General features: G+C 38.1%; 1 protein-coding gene across 3 annotated transcripts in view; it reads right to left on the bottom strand.

Annotated features, from left to right (window-relative positions):
• Positions 1 to 23,594, bottom strand: part of CPQ (carboxypeptidase Q) — a 447,986-nt gene that overhangs the window by 51,197 nt on the left and 373,195 nt on the right. For 2 of the 3 annotated variants that reach the window (XM_042972841.1, XM_042972843.1), the window contains exon 7: positions 20,648 to 20,849. In XM_042972841.1, the coding sequence (XP_042828775.1) occupies positions 20,648 to 20,849 (202 nt within the window). Of the gene's footprint in view, positions 1 to 6,347; positions 6,426 to 20,647; positions 20,850 to 23,594 lie in introns of all 3 variants that reach the window. The other variant, XM_042972842.1, reaches the window with a different exon arrangement.

The raw sequence follows: 23,594 nt of genomic DNA, 5'->3' as shown, positions 1-23,594 counted from the left end.
AAAATCTCATTTGGGACTTGAATGCAGTACAGACAACCAGACAACAGGTATTAAGTGAAGCCAGCGAACCTTTTGCTTCCTTTTCCCAAATGGTCGTTTTAGACACAGATGTTTAAAATGTGCTACAGATGTGTAAATCAAGGTAGATGGCTATTTATAAAATTAAAATGCCACTGACCAAAAATGAAATATGTACCATTTTTACCCCACTACCAGCTTGGCAACTAGTTCGGTGAAAATTAACTATACTTGCGTGAAATTTATTACCACTGTGTTCATTAGTACCATTTCTTTTTTACCACTAGTATTTTTACCACAAATACACAGTAATGAGATATTGTCAAAGGAGTAAATACTTTCTTTTCTGAAATCATATTTTGAAAAGAATGGATGGGGGGGTGGAGCTCATTTTCTCTTTCTTTTTCTTTGTTTTTAACTTCTGTTTGGATGTAAAATGTTTAATAAATGGAAATCAAATATCCTTTGATGACAAAGAAATTTCCAATATGATCTTATAAACTGTGCTTACGTATCACCAGGACAAAATAATAACTATAGGTATTTCAATTTAAAATTTGATCAAGTGCTCTAAATGTATCACTTCTTTTTAAACCAGGTACTGCAAAGGGGCACTTTTTAAAACCAGGTACAGACTATGAATATAAAATATCCCACGTTAGCAATAAACTTTTGTATTTTTTAGTGAGATCTTTTCAAATTAATCTTTCAACACTCATATTGAGAAATCCCAGTTCTTGTCAGTTCTCAAATTTAATGACAGCCTTTTGCATTTGTGATGTTGAGGATTAGAATAAGGTAATGAATTCACACACTCAGCTAATTCAGTTTACCTTCAGTCCACAAAATTAATGCAACTGGATTCCTAGTGGGAAAGCCTTTTAAATTTAAAATTCTGTTTTGGATTTCTTAATTTACTACTCAAGGTGTAATGCTAATTACCATTACAACAAAAGATTAAAACAAAGAGAAAAGACTGCTCGACTCTTCTGGGTGGTGAGGACTGTGGTTAAGCAGGGGTGAACACCCTAGCCCTCAGCTGTAAGGCAGGGTTGAAAGGCAGCAACCTCAGTGAACAGCGCCTGGGAAAGGTGTTCTCAGCCAGGCAGCTGACTACTGCAGCTAGGAGCCACAGGCTGTCTTGATTTCCCTTCGTTTTTTCACAGTGCAAGACCATTCCTTCTGTCCCATGTAATTTGCAGCCATTATCATAGATATTAGATGTGGAAAGACTTGGCAGGTCACCTAATTCCCCAGCCCTTCGCACAGAATGCCCCTGTTGAATATTTATGAGGCAGTTGTTTGGTGGAAACCAGCCTATTAGCAATCATGGTCATTTACCACTACCTGGGGGCAAACAACATCAAAAGAGCCTTTAAACAAAACCATAAGTGGAAAAAAATAATGAAGGAATGTCATATTCTAGGCATTTGACTAATGGTCAGATAATGAGATTTATTAAAAACTTCCAGAGAAGCTAGATTCCTCTTACGTTTGGGGATCAGTTGAAAAGGCTCTCAACAATACCTGATGGTGGCTCTTTACTTTTGTGTAGGAAAATCTCAAAATAGGCTCTTCCCATGCCAGAGACAGAGCATGCTTCAAAAGCCAACCCGAAGGATTCTTGATTTAGGTACCATAAATTTAATTAATATGAGACAGCACAGTGTATACTTGATTAACATAAGACAACATTCTCAGTATTGCTCTGAACAGTGGGAGTTTTGAGACATTTTAAGCTGGCTACCAGGCAGAAATTGGAGAGAGTATCTAGCATATTTGATATATGGGATAATTTAGACACAAATCCAGATAAATCAGGCCCCAAGTGGATTTGTGTGTATGAAGCTGGGTGTGTGTCTTCGATGAATCAGGCTGCACTGATTGCAAAGCCTACGTGAACTAAGAAGCTTCCACTCCTCACTGTTTTCAGCATCACCCCAGGGATGTAAAGACAGCTGAGAAGGAAAACAGGCTTGCAGTCAAACAGAGCTGGGGCGGGTCTGCACTGCACTTCATACAAGTTAGGTAGGGGCTCCTAGTGGGTCTTAGCCTCAGTTTCCTCCTCTGTAAAATAGAAATAGCAGCATCTACTCATATGGATATTAAGAAGAGAGGATAAAATAGTGAATGTAATGCATTTAGTACCATGCAGGTCATCAATAAATACTGGCCTCCCTTTCCCTTCTGAGCATTCTATAGTTGCATTTATATGTTCATTTCTAGAAGACAGATTATTTAGGCATACACCAGAAATTTATTACAGGTAAATTTGCATGGCTGTAAATGCAATCAAATTTTCAAAATATTTCTAACCCACTGAACAGTAGAACAGGTTTTTAAAGTGCCAAGCAATTAAAATTGCTTCCTTCACATACCCTTGAGTTTAATAGCAAACCAACTCAAAATTTAATGTTGGAGAAGAGGCACGCTCATGCATCCTGTTTTCTTCATTTGAAGGAAATGGGAGCCTAGGATCTAACAACTTCCTCTCTCCTGTAGAATTCTCCAAGCTCCTCAAGCTGCTCCTTCCTCTTCCAGAAACACTAAAGAATTTGTAGGTCACTTCCTCTTTTCTTCAATATGGTGGTGATTCATTTAGATATTAAGGATAATTAAGCATTACAACACACTTGATATTTAAATATTAAGAAACACCATTAACCACCATGGATGAAACTACCATTGACTTTAACCTCGTTCTCAACTTCTTTCTCTCCTAGTTCTTCTTTTAGCCATTAAGTAACTCCCTTAAGGTAGCTCTTCTAGAATTCATTTGATTATTCATAATATTAATAAAATATGCTCACAATGTCCAAAAGCAGTACCCCTCTCTTATTTTATTTTTTAAAATGTTTATTTATTAATTTTGAGAGAAAGAGAGAGAGGCAGAGAGAGAAGGAGAGAGAGAGAGAAAAATTCCAAGCAGGCTCCACACTGTCAGCGCGGAGCCCGAGGAGGGGCTCAATCCTACAAACCACGAGATCACAATCTGAGCCAAAATCAAGAGTCAGATGCTCAACCAACTGAGCCACCCAGGCATTCCAGTACCTCTCTTTTAAATGAAAAACAAAAAACAAAACCCAATCAAACAAAAAACACCCTCAAACTATGTTACTATGATCATGCATACCCAATATTAAATACTTAAGTAAAAACAGGAGAAAATGTCAACATTTTGGATATTGCCAACTATTCCAGGAGATAAAATACCTGGGTAGATGACTTATAGATTCAGCTTTTTGAGGTTCTAAATACTTCCTTAGAAATATGGATTATAGAATGAAACATGCTTTTAGGTCAGGAAGAGACCCAAAAGAAAGAGGGCATAACTTCAGAGAGGGTCCCAGTGACTTGTAATTGCAGACATATATTGAAAAAATCTGATCCAAATCTTGACCAAGAACATGAGGAAATAAAACCAGAATTAAGTAGTATTAAAAAAAAACATACAAAATCCAAGAGAAGCCAAGAAATATGGTACTAACAAAAGAATGAATAAAAATCCAAAGCAGCAATTTACAAGGAAGGTTGGTGGGTATGTAAAACAGTCTTTGTGCTTATTACCTGGCATGGTTTTTCTTTGGTGCGTGTGCACACGTACGCGCGCGGGCGCGCGCGTACACACACACACACACACACACACACACCCCGCGTAGTAAGGAAAAGCAAAAAAGAATGACTAGTTCCTTTACAAGGTGCATAAACACATTCTCAGGCAAAATTAAACTCTTTAGTTCCAGGACAGTGAAAAAGCACACACTTTGTAAATGTCCCTGAGGGCCTGTGACCCAAGGCACAGGGAAGCACATACCACGATATGAATGGCGTCGTATGCACCTCTGTAATTGTCAACAGATGTGGCATGCCAACAGACTAGAAACAGTTGCCACTTAACACATGCTTTTTGGTGACTGATAGGATGGAAGTCTTAGAAAAATGAAGGTTTGATGAATGAGGCATCCTGCTTAATTGTGCTAAGCTGTTTAGTTCAAATTTTCATAAATAGATTCAACAGAGAAGAAACAGAAAACCTTTTCCTGATTCTCTCAAGAAATAAATAGGGGAGGGCTAGGAAGGAAATGAAAGAGAGAAACACAAGATCACGTTGCTATGGGATACTTAAGCTGTATAAATCAGGCATTTGTGTGGTTATATTAACAAAAATTGAAATAAAATTAGTATGAAGACCAGATGTTTAAAAAAATTAAGAAAATATATTCTTTCTCTTCCAAGATATTCTCATCAATTTGCTCCCTACATTTTAGTGATGTTGAATTACCAATCTTTTGAACAATTTAAAATTCATAGCTGACCTTTATTCATGTTGGTTTGATATAGGCAATTCTGTGCTTACCTAAAAGGTAAAGGTTCATGAGTAGACTGCTCCTTTGTTCAAAACACCACTGTTTTACACTGAAAGCAATTTTAACTTATGGAAATATATGGGATTTTGATTATGGAGTATTGACACTATAAAAGGCTTAGACAGGTAATTCCTCCATTTTCAGGTCAGAAAAGGTGCATACTAAATATATATTTTTGATGCATACTATTTTAATATCACTGTCTGGGATGAGGTTCCTTGCCAATAGAGAATACATAGCTGGTCCATAGCATATAATCTGGAACTTGATTTTGCCCATAAGAGTCAGAGTGCCATCTGTGTCCTTGGCCATGAGCCAGTTGGCTTTTACACCTTCATTCCTATAATCCTCTCACCAACTCTCATCAACCCATAATCAATTTACTTTGGCTGAATAGGAACTACAAAGAAGCCTCAAAATCCCCAGAAGCATCATTTGACATCGAAGAGCTAGTACTGCTATTAATAGTTGACTTTTTTCTTCTTTACTTCCTTATCTAAAGTGTTATTCTATGTTACAGTGAAGTGAGTGGGTGCTTTTCTAAATAATGCCCTTGAACCAGTAAAGTAGCAAGGTGACTTACAGTGGATGCCAGCAGCTCCATCACTCATTTATGTAACCACAAAGTAAGTGTGCTAAGACCCAAAGGTCAGTGAATATCAATAATACTTGTGCATCTTTTGCAGTGTTTCCTAGGATATTCAAGTATATGCCCAGCCATTCTCTCTACTGGGTCTAAATACATGAGGGCATGTTCATAGCAAGGCCTCTTCAGTTAATTTTGTAAATATAAAGCTATTCCCCAAACCCTGAAACCACTTATTGGAGATCCAATATCTAGAGTGTAATTGACTTTCAAAGACCTTATTGCTTAGCAAATATATTCAACTCTTACAACAGTCCTGTGAAATATTATTGCCCTTATTTTACAAATTAGGAAACTGAAGCTCTGAGAAGTTAAATAACCTGTCCAAAGCACACTTGCTATAAAGCGATGAATCTTGTTCCTCTGTCATGACACTTGCTCCTTCACCACCACAAGAGGTAGATAAGTGGCTAGAACAAGTTAAATGTTAAAGGGGGTCTTTGGGTCTTTGTGATTGTTCTTGCACAGTGTCTTATTCTTGGGTAACATGCACAGTAAAGTAGCTGTAGAGTGTGTTCCTAATGACTGCTAAATTTCCCCACTCCCATAGGTAAGGAGAGACTGTCGGGTGGGGATGGGAGGGGAGAGCACTCAGGTATTAGACAATGCAGATGTGACTAGGTGTTTTATTTTTATTTTTTAAATGTTTGCTCATTTTTGAGAGAGAGACAGACAGACAGACAGAGCACGAGTGGGGGAGGAGCAGAGAGAGACGGGGACACAGAATCCGAAGCAGGCTTTAGGCTCTGGCTGTCAGCACAGTGCCTGATGTGGGGCTTGAACCCACAAACCATTAGATCATGAACCTGAGCAGAAGTTGGATGCTTAACTGACTGGGCCACACAGGCGGCCAGAGACTAGGTGTTTTAAACTGGGGGTACTTTGTGACTGCTTCTAGGACCTTACTGCTGCTCTTCCTTAGATCCTACGATGGCAGAGGTTTTGTGCATTTTATATTATTTGAATTCAATTATTTGAATAGTGAAAATGAAGGTGGTTACTGTGTTCATTTGCACATTATCCTTCTCTCCATTTTAAGGACTATACATCTTGACCATGGGGGTGGATATAAGAGCCAGCCCGGGTCACTGTGATCTTCTCAACTGAGTTGAATATAATTAGTTACTCTTCTGTGCATAAGAAGCTATAGAGATATAAAAGGCTTGAGTTGCCTATGGTCATAGGCTAGCCTCTCCAGGGACAGCTGGCTTCAGAGAATGAAGGCACCATGAAAGAAATTGGAATAAGCACAAGAGAGAATATGTGTCCTAACAGCATTCAAATGCTGGAATCCAACAGACCAAATCCAACCCTACCCTTCTTGTGGCTTGCTTGAATTTCCCATATTTTGCTTCAGGTTGTCCACATTTGATTTCTGTCAGTACTGAAGAAGTCTAGAATAATACAGAAATTTTACTTTAATAACAAATAAAAATAGTGGATTCTTGAGAATGAACTTTGTGCCAAGCATTTCACTTAGACTGTATTTTTTTTTCAGTATAATCACATGAGGCAGGTATTATTTTTTTTTAATCTTTTTAACGTTTATTTATTTTTGAGAGAGAGAGACAGAGACAGAGACAGAGCATGAGTGGGGGAGGGGCAGAGAGAGAGGGAGACACAGAATCCGAAGCAGGCTCCAGGCTCTGAGCTGTCAGCACAGAGCCCGACGTGGGGCTCGCACCCACAAACTGTGTGATCATGGGCTGAGCTGAAGTCCAACGCTCAACTGACTGAGCCACCCAGAAGCCCTGAGGCAGGTATTATCCTTCTCATTTTGTTTATGAAGAAATTGAGGCTCCACTAGGTTAAATGACTTTCCTAAGGTTCCACAGCTAAAGAATGGTAGAGCAAGATTTGAATCCATTTCTACTTGGCTCCTAAATACATGCTGTTATTGTCTCGTGCTATTTTATACCTTTCCATGGTTCTCAGTTCTGGCTGCCTTGTGGAATCACCTGGGGAGCTTCTAAAAACAGGTGTGCTCATGCCCCCTCTTTAGGCTTCCAAGTTTGTACAAGGACAGCAGGTACCATTCACACAGAACACAGTGGACTTGTGCTCCGGGAAGTTCGGGGGCCCTGGGGATGAATATGTTCTCAATAAATGATGCTTCCTGGACTTGTGCAACTGATGTGGTATTGCAGCCAGACCAATTAAATCTGAATCTTTGGGAGTGGGGTCCCAGGTTGATATGATTTTAAAAGCCCTCCAGGTGATTTTAAAGTGCAGTCAAGGGTGTGAACCACAACCGTAACCTAAACACAGATCTTGGATTTATATGGGCTATGACTACACTAGCACAAAATGAAAACTTAAAGCTTATGGTGGGGCAATTAAACTAATATGCCATGTGACTACAATTATCGGGATATCTCAGATAAAATCTTCTGCCAGGAATAGTGAGTGTGAAATCACTGGACAACAGATCTATTTATGTATTGAACTCTGCAATACAGTGCTGACTAAAAATATTAAAACAGTATCTATAAATATCTTCATTCTTAAATATGACATCAACAAAAATTAATAGACTACATCTTCAAAAATGTAGATTTTGTAAAAATGGGTCCAGCAAACATTTTCATGGGGGTTTATATTTTCCATAACCGGATAGTTTTGGGTATTGATGAAGGCCATGCCCTTTCTCTACATAAGATTCTTTTCTCTCACCTGCCAGGAGACTATCTCAATTATTATGACAAGAAGGAAAGAAAGAAAGAAAGAAAGAAAGAAAGAAAGAAAGAAAGAAAGAAAGAAAGAAAGAGGGAGGGAGAGAGAGAGAGAGAAAGAAAAAGAAAGAGAAAGACAGAAAGAAAGAATGAAAGAAAAGAAGGAAGGGGGAATACTAAGGACATTTTTCATAACTTGTCCTAAATAGGCAATAGCTCACTCAGATCTCAAAAGATCCATAACTAATAGATTTTACAGAGCTCAACTATATTTGATTTATGCATTATGAACTGGAAGGACAATTAAGATAGCAAATGTCATATGGCAAAAGAAAGTTTAGTTACCATGAATTATGCAATCTCACACTTTGTTATAAAAACAGGATGATGGGGAGATTTAATTCACTGTTAGAAATCCCCATGAGGGGAATGTATGAGAATATTAGGTTAAGTGGTTGTTGTGTTTTGTTTTTTTTTTTAACTTTAATACTGAGCAAAGGAAGGATCTTAAGCCAAAGTTACCTGAACTAAAGAGTCTATTATATATATCATTGAAATATAACTCATTTCTAGACTAAAAAGTCTTTATCCAAATCTGAACTCAATTTTATCCAAATCTCTCTCTCTTTCTTTTTTAATTTTAGAGAAGGAGAGAGAGAGAGAGTGAGAGAGCATGTGCACGAGAGTGAGGGAGGGGCAGAGGGAGAGAGAATCCTAAGCAGGCTCCGTGCTCATTGTGAAGGTGGACACAGAGCTCAATCCCATGACCCTGGAGTCAAGAGTTGAAATCAAGAGTTGGAGGCTCAACTGACAGCCACCAAGGTGTCCCATTACCCAAATCTCTTGCATTATGATATTTTTTCTGTTGCTTCCATAATCCCATACTTATTAAAGTAATCAAATTGATAAATATACTTTAGCAGATTTTTTATAAGAAATTGATGCGCTATCACAGTACTCTAAGGCTTATTTGACTCCAAATATATCCAATTACAGTCAGACTTCATTGTTGACACTGAGAATTCCAGTGCAACCAGTGTCGACCACTGTGCAATGTTTCGTGGGACTACTCTATGTCTAACTAGAAGGTTTAATTTGGCAAAACTTCAAGCAGCAAAACATAAAAAATAATTTCAGCTTTAGCAAGAAACTGCTAGAAGACAGGCAGACCAATCTGTTAGGTGTGTGATCTATGAAGCTAGGTTTTGCCTTGAGTCTCCGAAAGGAGGAAGATGTGGGTTAGATGGAACCTACCCAATGGCTGGGATTGAGCTCTATCATGCCTCACTTCTGGCTGTCCTAAATCCTCAGACTGGCATTCAGGTCCCAGCTGGGGTCCTAGGCACCTTTTCAGCTTTAGTTTATTTCCCTATATTAAAATAAACTCCAGCCAAACCAGACTATTCATCCTTTCAAGAATCCATTGCGTGTTTTAACCTATGCAATTTTGTTATTTCCATCATTTCATGTGGAATGCACTCCTTCTCTATCCAACAAAACTCTATTTTTTCTTGAGATTCAGGCAAATTGTCACCTCTTCTGTGATGCCCCTCACAATTTAATTCTTCTTTTGCCTGAACTTCTATTGTACTTTGTTCTTCCTGTGTCTAAACCCTCCAGTAACTCCTTGAGGATAGGGAGTGTACCTTATATATGACATTGGAATAAAATGGACCGATATATTAATTCTGGTTTTTCCACTTAACAGCTCTGTTACTTTGGACAAAGGAAGCCCCTTGAGCCCCAACTGTCTCATCTGAAAATTGGTTACAGAATAATAATGTATACTTCAAAAGATTCTTATAAAATTTTGAGATAATGTATGTAAAACAGCTAGAATAACACTTGAGACATAGCAGACACTCAATACATGTTAAATTCCCTCTTTATTCCTCTTGTCTGAATGTCATATAATATTTATTAGGTATCTCTTGAATGAATGAATGAACGAATGAATGAATAAAATTGTGAAACTGTCTGAGTCAGGTCTAAGAAGAAAGAGTACGCAGTAGTATATCCTGAGAATTCAATGATGACACTCAAGGTAATTATTTTAATAAGTCTCATAATCATTCCTATCTGTAACCTCTTTTTTGATTTATAAAGAAAAATTATAAATGGGCATTTAAACATTTTGAAAATTAGTAGTTTTGGGTTTTAAGACAAAAATATGAAAAACGGCAATGATACCACATTAAGGGTAATTTGTATTGTAGGTTAACAGAAATTTGTATATCTCTAGAGGAATATACATACTAAAGACAAATAATCCTATAATAAACAAACTGCTTTCAATAATCATGCTGTCACTGGTTGTGTGGTATTGTTATTCTGAAACTACTATGTGTGTGTTGTGGGATAAGGCAAATGAGTGGCTATGTTGTTGCATTAAGAACCAGGAATTTTGGCAAGGGAAAAGGAAATGCAGATATAACATCAGTGAGGTAAGGTACAACTTTGTAATCCTGAGATTTAATTGGAAATATACTTCATAATATACTTTTTCTTAGAGAAAAAATATACATATTTCCTAGTTCTATCCACTGAAATGACCTAGAAACATTAACCAAGTCACTAGCAATAAGTACACTTAATGTTCAGACTGTGGCCTCTAAATACCATGACATACTAGAAGAAACTGGGCTCTTTGGAGAAATAGCTAATTCCAGATCTGGGGAAGGAAATATACAAGATGGTCTGGAACATTTTGTCACATCACAAAGCTAGAACACTATCAATAACTACAAGAGTCATGTCAAAAGGACTCAGGGACCAGCTTTAAAAGGCTCTCACTGGCCAGAGATAGGATAATTTGAGCATAAAATAAACATACTGCAACAGAATGAAGCACATCTATATTTTTAAATCTAATAGTAAACAGCAATAGCAAAAAATAATCCAATTAGTTACTTTTGGAGGATACTAAGGAACCAACTAGTACATTTTAAAATAGGTAAGTAAAGGGAAAGAATGAAATATTTATCTTACCTTTATTAAATGAAAGTACCTAAGGGTGATCAGACAGTCAATAAGGGGAAAGCTCTTTTTTATAGAATTGTTTCAACTAATAATCAAAATTACCATTTGCAACCCCAATGAAATAACCTTCAATGACTGTTAACATCAAAAAAAGAGAGGCAAGTATATACTACTCCTGATGGAAGTAAAAAGCAGCACCTAAGAAGTATTCTTGCCAAAAAAAAAAAAAAAGTAAAGAAAAATCAAACTTGCATCAGATGAAGCCTCTAGCTTCAACCACCAATTCACAGGAAATATATGGGAGAGTGAAAACATGTTAAATGTTCCATGGGAATGGAATTAGCTAAATCCAGACTATAAAGAAATCCCAAGGGACAAATTACTTGGTTTCTGTAACAAACAAGCAGCAAGAAAGAAGAAAGATGAAGGTAAAACCTATGGATTAAAAAAGACTTAAGAGATACCAACCACATCAACTGATTACATTGTTTAAACCTTATTCGAATCCTGGTTTAACAAAGAAAACTGTGGAGGGGGGAAACAGTTTGGACACAATTGAAAACATTTGAAATCTGGCCCTATATTTAGTATGATATTAAGAAATGATTGTAAAATATTTTTAGGAGGAATAATAGATTGTAGTTACACACACACACACACACACACACACACACACACATACGAGTCCTTACCTTTTAGAGATACAAATTAAAATATTTACAAATGAAATAATATAAAGGTGGGCATTTGCTTCAAAATAATCTCTGTGTAGGAGAGTGATTAGGCTATGGATGAAATATAATTGCCCACGAATGAAGAATTCCTGAAGTGATGAATACATGGGGATTCACTAATTATTCTACTTTTGTATCCACTTGAAATTTTCTGTAATAAATTTTTAAATTCATAATTTAAAATAATCTTGTATGCCAGGCCATTCTGAATTTTACAATCTAACACTTAAAGTAGGGATATACAAAGTTTATGTAGCTGGCAAGGAGGATACATATTTTGAGGTCCTACTTCCTTCGACTCTACTGGCCTTCATATAATTTTAAGGGTTTTTTCCTCAGAAACTTTCAATGTAGCTTTATTTAGTTTTCCATGATGAAGTCTTCCTCCTTATTTTTGTGATTATTAAGTAAACTAACTCACAGTCAGTCTTTGCTGGTGAACTCCTAGAGAAAAGGGGTCTCCTCTTATTTTTGTATCCTCCATAATTTATTTATAATATAGCTACCTGTTGAATGAAGTGTTACATAAGAAGTTAATTTGAGTATCTGTAAAGTATTAGGTGAAACTGACAGAAATTCAAATGCATAGGATGGGGAATCCAGAAGAACTAACCTTGAGACCCTGATAGGGGCAATTAGAGAAATGAAATTTTTCTAGGCTACATCGTTGGAAGGCATGGAAAACAGCTGAGAGAGAAATTTAAGTCATAGCGTTTTGAGAGTCATTATAATGCAGAAAGTGGAGGAATAATTTCATGTTTTCCTCTGATTTTCTACAGCAATTGTCTTTGCAATTCCTCAATCTGCCTTCTCACTCCCAGTCCTCTCACTGAGTCTCCTGCCTGACTGTGATGGGGTATCCACTGGTATGAACTTTATGGACTCCCTTCTAAAACACTGTTCTCGTCAACTCCCTCTTCTGCTGAAGATTTCTGGTGACTTTGCATCAGCTACAAGAGTTTTCCACCCGAAATTTATGCCTCTTCTTCATCTGGCCCAGAGATACTCAATTGTTCTTACCACCCACTGCTCTCCAAGATGAATCCTCTGCTCAGTGACATTATTCCCCTAACCATTCCCAGTGGGGACACCTGCTTTTGTTCATACTATTTCTGTCACCAGAACTGCCCTTCTCTACCCTTTCTGTCCATTCTGATACTAGATAGTCTTTAATAGCCAACGTAAGCTCTCCTTTTCCAGGTCTTTCCTGTCTCCCATCTTATGAGCTCCTACAGTTATTCTGCATGTAGTATTTATCTTGGTGCTATACCAAAAGCTTCCTTTTACTGTGATGTAGCTTTTCTTGTGTTCCTCTCCAAATCGATACATCTAATCAGCAACCATTTGCTGTATATCTATCATGTGCCAGGTAATAGTGAGTATCGTGGGTATATAAGTATGAATGAAATACTCTTGGTCCTTGATTCAGTTAAGAAGATAAAATACAAAGTATATTAACTTTAAAGTGAAAATATGTGCTTTAAAAACAGTTCCAGGTAACAACAGAAGAGACTTCATAAAGCAGTGTGTGACTAATTGCCCAATAGTGTAAAAAATGCCTTCTTCTGCCCCTACGCTGTAGTCAGTCATACCAGAGGCATGAGCCAGGTCTGCTTTGGTCAAAATACTCAATAGCTTCTGTGGAGTTGAAGCAGGTCGACTGCAAGGGGGAAAACTATTATTAGTTATTTTGATGAGCAATTTCCAATAGTGTACTATTGATGTGGATGGTATACATATCTATCTAGCATATAGCAGTCATGGAATATTAAAGCAAGAGCTCTGACTCACTTGAGCTGGAGATAAGAGGCAGCCACCTGCTATAATTGCCTGTGTTACCCTTCTCTCTTTCTAATATTTCTTCTCATTCTTGATTTCTTTGTTGTAGTCTGCCTCTTCTCCTTCCTCTTTCCCTCCCCCACCTCCTACAATGTAAACTCTACAAGAGCAGAGACGTACTAAATCTTTTTCATGTCTGTCCTACGTGTCTAGAGCACCTGGTTTACACTTGAGACATGCTTGAGGATGGAATGAAACTGCCCACCTGTTTAAATGAAGGCTAGAGTCACAAACCAGAGATTGCTCTTTTCATGTACCCAGTGGGGCGAGGTCTGCTCACCAACCAGGAATGATCTCTCTAGACATTATTGGCAGAGAGCGTTTCCACCACAAAGGAGGAATCTCTTAATCAGGAACAGAAAGGGGCATAGAGATGCAGTGTTGGACTACTCCATCTGGGGACTAGGAGACGTACGAGTCCTGGGTTCAGAGGTTGGACCTTCAATTTATTTTACATTACCATTCCTGCTTGTGTCCTGACCTTCTCCTTTCTTGGAACATATTAGAAGAGAGGCCTTTGGAAATGTAGAAATGGAAAGTTTTGTTTAGTTCTGTTTAATGTCATATGAGGTATTAGAAACAAACAAGATGGAAAATATGTGAAATTCTGAGTATTCTGCATATTTGGTACTTCAATATGGAGTCTGAACTTTTTAATCATAAAATGATGAAAGAAATTGTGATTTTAAAAACAATACAATATGTGAAGAAAGAGGACAGCTCAATGAAGCAAAGCTGTCCCTAAAGTAATCACAGCTTATAGTTATGGCATTAGAGTTTATAAACCTCTTTCACATTATCCTACTCTTTCTACAAACCTAAACCCTACCTACTCAGCATTTGATTCATGGACACTTTGTCGAGGGCCAGGCACTTCTCAGGTACTTGGAACTCTGAGGAACTCACAATCAATCACCTTACGGTGAAAAGAGTAAACACCGCAAGGAGAGGGCATTATGGGGGCATACCCAAGGTACACTTGTCCAGATCAGTAGGAGTAAAGAAGGCTTGTGAGAGGAGAACAAGTTGCTGAACCATAGATGAATAGGAGTTAGCTGCTGAAGAAAACAAAACCAACTGGGTCCAATGGCAAGGAAATGGGAGAGCACAGGTATACCAGGAACTTCGGGGAATGAGATTTGTACAGGAGATTAACAGAAACGGGTGGGGAGCCATGACACCAGACATGGCTGGTGTGGTGGCCGCACACCAGAGAGTGGAACAAGAAACACCTTGAATTCCATGCTAGGTAAAGATTATACTCTGAAGACAACGGGGAGATGTTGAAAGATTTTAAGCAAGAAGCAGAGACAAACAGATATTGCAGCTTTTCTTAGTTGCTTACCAGAGGAAATCCTCATCTTCTTTCTAAGGAATCCCAATTTTTCTCGTATATCAGGAGGCTACATTTTCAGTGGTGACTGGGCCCCACTCTAGGCCCAGAAAGTAAAATTTGATCAAAATAAACCAGTGTTGGTAATTCCACTCCATCGCCTCTGCCTAATTTAGCCACAGGCATGTTTTACAATTTTGGCCAATGAGACTACGGAAAAAATCTGCTTTGCGGCTTCTGGGTGAGATTGCCTCACGATTAAAAAGAGATATCCATTATGGACATTGTCTCTTCCACTGTTGCACAGTGTGTGAGAATTTGTTGCTTAGAGCAACTGCAGCTATCTTGGGAACATGGGGTGGGGGGGGACTAGTCTGAAGACAAAAGTCAACATGCTGAGGAAGGCAAAATTGAAAGATGTAAAGAACCAAGGTCCTTGATGTGGTAGTGGACTAAATCAAGTGTTGTATAACCACTCATTCCCGAGCTCTTTTTAAGTGAATTTAAAATTCTCTTTTCTTCTGTTTTATTTTTCAAGGAAAAGCAACCCAACTAATAGATTGATTTTCAATTTAGAATGTTCATTTTGGAAGCAGTGAGCCAATTAGATGGAAGGGGTCTAAGAACGCAGGCTGGGGTGTTAGTAGGAAGCTGCCATAGGAAACTCAGTGAATACTGATGAGACAGGTCTGTGTGGTGGAGAGAAGTGAACAGGTTTAAGAAACAAATGAAATTCAGAGTAAGTGGGACTTGGAGACCATTCTGTTGTATGTAATGGATGATGACTCTGTGGTTTCTGGATGGTGGTGCCAGTCAGTGAGATAGGGGACAGAGGAGGAGGAGTACATATTGTGGCTTGGTGGTTACCATACTTGTTTTGCATATAAGATAACCAAGTCTCACTCAATAGAATGTATAGTTTGTGAGAGCACAGATCTTATCTATCTTCTTTACTACTGATTCCCTAGTGCCATACAGTAGATAACTAGTAAGAATGCTTAATAATAAATGAGTACAGACATACAGATGGCCAACGGATACAAAAAGATGCTCAGCATCACTAATCATCAGGGAAAAGCACATCAAAACCACAATGAGACATCACCTTACACCTTTCAGAATGGCTAGTATTAAAAGGACAAGAAATAACAAGTGTTGAGGAGGATATGGGGGAAAAAGTGTGGATGAGGATGTGCACTTTTGGTGAGAATGTAGATTGGTGCAACCACTGTGGAAAACAGTACGGAGTTTTCTCAAAAAAGTAAAAATAGAAATACCACATGATCCAGTAACTCTGTTTCTGGGTGTTTACCCAAAGAAAACTAAAACATGAATTCAAAAAGATATATGTACCCTTATGTTTATTGCAGCATTATATATAATAGTCAAGATATGGATGCAACCTAAGTGCCCATCAATAGATGAATGGAATAGGAAGATGTGATATATGTATGTGTGTACGTGTATATATGTATATGTGTATGTGTATATGTGTATATATATGTGTGTATATATGTATGTGTGTGTATATATATGTATATATATATATATATGTATATACATGAATGTAATATTATCCAGCCACAAAAAAGAATGAGATATTGCCATTCATAACAACATGTATGAACCTAGAGGGTATTATGCTAAATGAAATAAATCAGATAAAGAAAGACAAATATCATATGGTTTCATTTATATGTGAAATCTAGAAAACAAAGCAAATGAAGAAACAAAGCAGAAACAGACCTATAAATACAGAGAACAAATGTAGTTGCCAGAGGGAAGGGCGCTGGAGGGATGAGCAAAATGAGTGAAGGGGAGTGGGAGGAACAGGCTTCCAGTTATGGAATGAGTAAATCATGGAGATGAAAGGCAAAGCATAGGAAATATAGTCAATGGTATTATAATAGGATTGTATGGTGACAGATTGTGGTGGTAGCTACATTGTGGTGAGTACAGCATAACATATAGACTTGTTAAATCACTATGTTGTGCACCTAAAACCAATGCAACATGTGTCAGCTATACTTCAATTTAAAAAATATAAAGAAAAAAATGAGCGTGGCTGAGAAAAATGACATCATTTGCCTAAGACAGCCCATGCAGTTAGACACTATAAAGCCAGAAAACACACTCTAATTCTTTCCAGCGCACTGTCTACCACATGCCAACAATATTAGAAAAAGGTTGACTCAGAGTTTGAAGCAGAGGAAACTCTTATTGGTAGGTATGGAATAGGGTAGGCTCACTCCCTCAGGTCACATTAAGAGAGTATCTAATTTTTTCATTAATGTATATTTCATAGAAGAGTTTCTAAAGAAAGAAGATGTCTGAGAAGGATGCATGCAAGGACATTTGGAAAACGTGGATTATATCTCATTACTGACATATTCCGAATGAAATAGACTCCTCTTGTTCTAACCTGGAGCTTGTAATTAGAGAATCAGGTAAAAAAAAAAATTAAGATGGAAAGTCTCTCTGCTCTCTAGAGTTTTTGAATAGAGACTAACCAAAATCTCTCTTAGACCACTCTAAGCCATGCTCTTGTGTTGTGTTTGAAAGAGTCAGAGAACTATTTACCATTAATGTATGAGAATCATTAAAGACTAGAAGATATTATTCAGCATTTCCTTTCAGTCTTTATTCCTTTAAGGAAAATAATCCTAACTGTTGTAGCCTCCCTAATTTATGCCAATCTTCTACTATTTTTTCTACCTTTATATCTCTTTTCTCAGCATCCTTCATTTTCTCCACAGTCTTAAGATGAGGGACCTGAAGCGTGTTGAGAAAATAATTGTTTCTGTGGTTTTGTTTTCTCCTCTCATGTCAGATTTACAAGAGTTTAAATGTTTCCCAAAATTAAGCTAAGAACTACAGAAGAAGAAAAGTAGAAACCATTGACTTTAACTTCAAAGAATTGATCACTGGGTACTCCCAGTAATCCAAGAACAATATTAGTGTGTAATTCAAATGCCAGATTGTGGGACACAAAAGTATTTTGGAAATTTAGAAAAGCAATAGAGTGCCATGGGCTGTTGCGGAAGGATTCATGGATACTGATGAAAACAGAGTGAACCTTAAAGAGCATCTAGGATTTGGAAGGGAAGAATAGGAAGGAGTACAGAAGGAAGTAGCAATGGGAGTAGGTTGGAGTGTAAAAATATCTAGAATAGTCAGTTTATGTGGAAAACACATCTAAGATACTTTAAAAAAACAAACTTCCTCCCTCCAAAGCCTTATCTTTATGTTGATAGTTATTATGTCCATTATGGATATCATATAGATGGATGAAGGACAGCATCTCTCTTCTCCAAAGATGAACCTTTCTTTCATCAATCAATCTACTTGGCTTCTATAATTAATGAAAATCATGTTGAATTTTAATTCTATCTGTGTTCTTAATTAGTATTTCACTATTGAGTACACAAGGAACATGAAAAAAAATGGGGCCCGCCATCAGACTACAGAAATTTGATAGGCATAGGACATGGTAGGGGCTCAATAAATATTTATTGAGTCAGTGGAGCAAAGAAAAGAAAAAGAGAAAGAAGAAAGATGGTGTTTGGGATATTATTTCTCATTAATTTTTCAAAAGTTAGGTGAGCAGTTATTTAAATAATAATTAATATTTCGAATACCATCTTTAGGTTTAAGTTACTGTAACTTGCCAGGTTTTCATGAATAGAGGGTATACATACAGCTGGCATATATTTATTTCTTTTTCTGATTAACTATGGTGCTTCATCTTTTTCTAAAATTCCAGAATTTTCAGTAGGTAAAAAGAGACACAATATAAGCAGTTCCATCATTTCTTCCAGAAATAGACCAAATGTGAAATATCAAAAGATAGCTTAATGGTAATAGGGGAAGACAGAAATAATTTGGTTCCATCTTACAGTATTCTGAAGGAAATTAAAAAGAATTCCAGGAAACATTAGCTGCAGTCTAAATGAACCACTGACGTTTTATAAGCCTTCCTGATCCACCGAGGTAGAGAGGGGAGTGGAACAAAGAATGTTAGAAGAAATAAGTAGTTATTTACAATAACAAACTCCTTTCCCCAGGGGTAAAATTTTCTAGAGCAGGAATGAACTGAAATCCTTTGCATAAGTAAGAGCTGAGTAAGACAAACATTTCAGACACTGCCATAGATTTGGAAGGCCATCTCAGCATTCCAGACTCCCCTGTGTTGCTGCACATTGTGGGAAAAGGGCCACCAGCCTTGAAAACAAAGTGGCCTGCTCTCAGGATAACTTTTGCCCTTAAGAGCAGGATAGCCTTGGCTAAGTTATTTAGTCCCTCTGAATCTGATTCTTTAATTGCAAAATAGGGATGACTGTACCTTCCCCTTAGCATGGTTGTATGGATAAAAAAGAGTGTCTACAAAAGCCTCATAGAGTGCCTGGTCTAACAAGAGCTCAAGAAATTGTAACTTATATTAATTCTCAAGAAACCACAATGGAGCTCAAATTCCCCACTCCACTCCATTAGTTGGTGATCAAATCTGACCTCACGTTGGCAAGAGGAAAAGGCCTCCTTACCTTTGTGAAGACAATCAAACCAACCTGTTAATTGCAAACAGAACCATTCTTATGAACATCTACATGGAAGGAATAAAGCTAGAGCAAATTCTCAATTATCCAGTGCAACGAAAGCAAGCGACCCTGGGAGCAGAGATTTTACAAGTTTCTTTGTTCTACTTCTGGTTTTGGTTTCAGCTCCTCCCCGGCCCTCCACACACCCCCGGTCTCCACTTCAATTCACCCACAGTCTGTCAGTCTTTTCCTCACATTTACCACCCCACAAACTTACTCAGGCTTTCTCAATTTTTGAGAACATCCCTATGAAAAAAGTTAAGCCTTGGGAAAAATCTAAAATTCAAACAAATTATTCCATATAGCTTAAAAGGGCAAATTGCCTTCCCTTAGACCTTGATCATAATTAGAACTGACAGAAATGTGAGGAGTCTCAGATCTGTCCAGATGATGCACAGCCCCATCAATGCAAATGATATTTCAAAATATGGTTAAAATGTACACATGCCATGAAACAGAATCTAGGTCCTCGTATTAGAATAAAGGAAAGCTCCTTCTATTTTTAGTTATGAAAGATTATTATAAACCTTTAAACTTAAAATATGCTTTAAAAATATACAATATCTTAAGGATAAGCTTTTTAAAAATCTTAAATCCATGCAGCATGCTATTGGTGAAATCTATTTTGTACCTATGAATGCTCTGTAGCAACAGAAATAGTTCTGGAAACAGTAACGTTAAAACTACTGAATGGCATAATACAAATAGATCCTTTAACAATGTTTTTGATTACGGATATAAGGAGGGAACAACTTCAGTTCATAGATGCTTAATATCATCAATAACCCTTTCCGATGGCCAGTCTAGGGCAAATTTGAGAAGCAGTATACGAAGACTGTTTCACGTTCTAGTTCTGTGACCTCTTGAGGCCAACTCCTATTTTGTAAGTTTATCCTTCCCTAGGACTTGTCTTAAATATATCAACCTGATAAATCACTGATCATGTGAGGTTAGTTTATGTCCAAGAGTTTTCATTAAGAAAAAAAGATGAGTAGGAAGTACCTTACCCTCAAAAAATAAAGCTCTACTGGTAAAATTTCAGATTCCATGGTATTTGGGTAGGGAATTATTTGGGTCAGCAAAGATTTCCTAGCACAGAGCTAGAACTAGAAGCATATTAGTAGTAATAATTGCTTTGTACTCGATTTCTCAAATTTTGGTCATGAGATCACCATTTAGATACCTGTTTTAAAAAATAACCAAAAAAAAAAAAAAACATATTTGTAGGTGCAATCCAGGAATCAGTAAAGCAGAATTTCTGGGAGTGAGGAACTTACAATTTAGAAAAAAAATACAAATGAGTATTATTATTCCAAGTCTGGAAGTCATCAGATTATGGACAAAGCTTAGAGTTTCCGTGTATTAACTGGCCTATCAGTATCCTCTGTGGCATGTTTGAATAGCAATTTTATTTTAAATCAGTAGCAGAACCTAAGGAACACCAACTTCATCGTTTGGTCTTACCAGGCACTCCAGCTTGGATCCAGAAGTTAATGTCTGTCCCTTCTCCAGCCCTAAAGACCTGTGTGATGTTGACAGGCTGCAGCAGGCTCATGACCTCCTCCACGATGGTCCTGGCCTTTTCGCTCCCAGTGAATTGCAGCCCAGAGGGTAAGAAGGTTCCCAGATCAGACTCCATCACCAGGCTGTAGTTGGAAATATTTGCCTAAACAGAAGAGAAAAGTGTTTGGTTCGTTATCTGTTGCCTCTGTGCTTTCTCCTTAGGAACTATCAAACAATAATAATCAAATGCTTTATCTCCTCGGCAGTTCTTACCAAAACACACGCTTCTCTGCCTGACCTCGGGTCTGGTCTGCATGTTAGTTAAGTGCTCTGAGATGTACAATTACTCATCTTGGGATTTGCCAAACACAAGTTGACTTGGAAGGATTAAAAAATATAATGAAAGGAAATATAAGGCTTAATATTGAAGTTACCCAATTATTTCTGCTAGCAATAATAGTCTTTCCACCAATTTTCTTAAATGCCTAGTGTGTACCAGGATACGATTCCTCCTACATGGTAGGTACCTCCAGATAGTGTGAGTCATGCTCAGACGAAAGAAGGTATGCCCTGCGGACCTATTTCTCCGTTTTTCTTTCCTCTAAATGAGTATTTGATCTTATTTTAATTGTGAGTTCTGCTGAAGCTTAAAGGCATCAAACCGACAGGTCTGTCTTGGATTTCTGATGTTGTTGTTCCATTTGCTGAATCCCCAGGGAGGGAGCTAATAGGACAACACATGAAGCACTGCTCTCTCTGGTGTACAACCAGAGCACTTGAAACCCTGGCAACTGTGTCAGGCCACTAGTTTGTAAGTTCTTTCCAAATAAAGTCTGCTAAGAAAGCCCACAGTGGTTTCGTGTAGGCTGTATTGTCACTGCAAGGGCTTAGAATATAAGACGCTGTCGCCAGGTTGCACAACTAAATTGCCACACAGCCCTAAGACTCACAAGTTTAAGGACCTAAAAACTAGCCTGACCTTCTGTTTCTCAGGAGCCATTCACTTCTCCAAGACTGGTCTACTACCAACAACTACCTGGCTGAGTTATTCCCACGCTATCCTTGGATGGCACCGCTAACCATTCCTTAATACTCACCCAGTAAAAGTCAATTAATAACATTTGCACAGGGCTTCCAGAGAGGTTTCACATTTGCAATCTCCTTTTATCTGCTTCTATAACCCATAAAGTAGACAAAGCAGCTTTATAAGGTTGATGCTGTTTTACAGAAAAGGAAATGAGGATTATAGAGGTCAAGTGATTTGCTCAACGTCACACAGTTGCAAATGGTAGAGCTGAGTCTGGAATCCTACACTTCCCAGGACTCCACACTGCCATCACTAGCATAGGATGGAGTGATAAGTAAGGCTTGTTCTGAATTAGAATGATTTCTCACTTACATAACAGTCTGAGGGCTGCATGTTTTTTTTTCTAGAACAGATTCCTTTTTACGATGATCTCCTAACTTGCCATGGAAGCGTACTATTGTTACAAGGGCAAGAACAGGAATGGTGGATTCTAAAGGAGGGTCTTGCAGGCAATTATAGGACTGAATGGGGTGGCCCGTGGGATTAGCAACATGCTTTGTTGCTAATGATTGATAAAGTTAACAAAGCAGAAGTCTTCTCACATTTCCACTCTCGTTTCTAGGAGGTTTCTGTCTTCATGGTGATTTTCAGAGAAGGACCTGAGGCACTTATAATCAAATGTGTCATCTCAGCTTTCAGCTGTGGCTACTGCACAACAGCAGCATCATTAGAGTTAATAATATGCACAATATTTGCATTAATGTCTCACATTCAGGGCTTGTTTAGCTAGCACACTGATGCTAGGTCAGCAAGTTGACATGTTATTTGGCAGTCCTAACCTTCTCCCCTCATATGTCCTGCTACTTCTTACCCCAAACTCTACCCTCTGTAAAAAAGAGAATAGAAACATCACAATAATCTGTAAATGAAAACATAATCGGATAATCTTATATGTGAGGGTTCCCACACTACAGGCAGATCCCATCCTTCCAACAAGAAAATTAGACAGAGTGCTCCTAGTGTCGCACTATTTAGGTTAAAGTGGGGCTAGGCAGCAGTTTGGCTGTGAGACCCAACACTATGGAGCAGCCTGGTGAGGCGACACAACCCTGGACCCACGCTATTCTATTCCATGCTGGACTACCAAGGGGGTCACTGGCTTTCTCTCTCTGTCCCCAAGTCTTGTCATCTTGGCTTCTGGCTTCTCCATCGGTAGGGTGGGAGAAATGCTCTTTTTCAAAGCTTGAATAATGAGCCAGTGCACGTGGAGCTTTGAGCACCTTCAAAGGTAAGACCTTCGTGGATCACAGTGAGAGTGGCTGCGTGAGTTGAACTTGCCAGAGCTCTTCACAAAATGTGCATTAAGAACTTCTTGGCCCTCTGATTCGGCTGCAAATGAACAGACGTCCTAGGGACAGGGACTCCACAGTTTGTGAATGCCCCTGTACAATGTCACAGGATGTTGCTAGGAACATAAAGAAATAATGTATATAATGAAGTTTTTAACGGTATGTGTGGCAGCCAGTTTAGCAGAGAGATAAAAGAGTATGGGCTTTGGAATTACTCAGACTGGGTTCAATTCTCAGATGAATCAGTCATTGGCTGTGTGACTTCATGCCGTCTATGTAACCTCTCAGTTTCTTCCTCTGTGAAATGGGCATGACAATGGCAGCCAGTTCACAATGGAGTTGTAAGAAAGAGTTCATGGTGAAGCCTGGTGCAGAATTTGCACTTAATAAGGTTGTCCTCACTGGTCTTACTACTGAGCATCTATACTTCTCAAACTTCCAAGGATGGTCTCCCCATAAACCATTCAGTTAGCTGTTACAAAGATGACAGGTGGCATTTTTCAGGGCTGCCTATTACCAGATATTGTAGGAA

This window comes from Panthera tigris, chromosome F2, assembly GCF_018350195.1.
Source record: "Panthera tigris isolate Pti1 chromosome F2, P.tigris_Pti1_mat1.1, whole genome shotgun sequence".
Classification (NCBI taxonomy): domain Eukaryota; kingdom Metazoa; phylum Chordata; class Mammalia; order Carnivora; family Felidae; genus Panthera; species Panthera tigris.
This window is presented reverse-complemented; position numbering and strand designations above follow the sequence as displayed.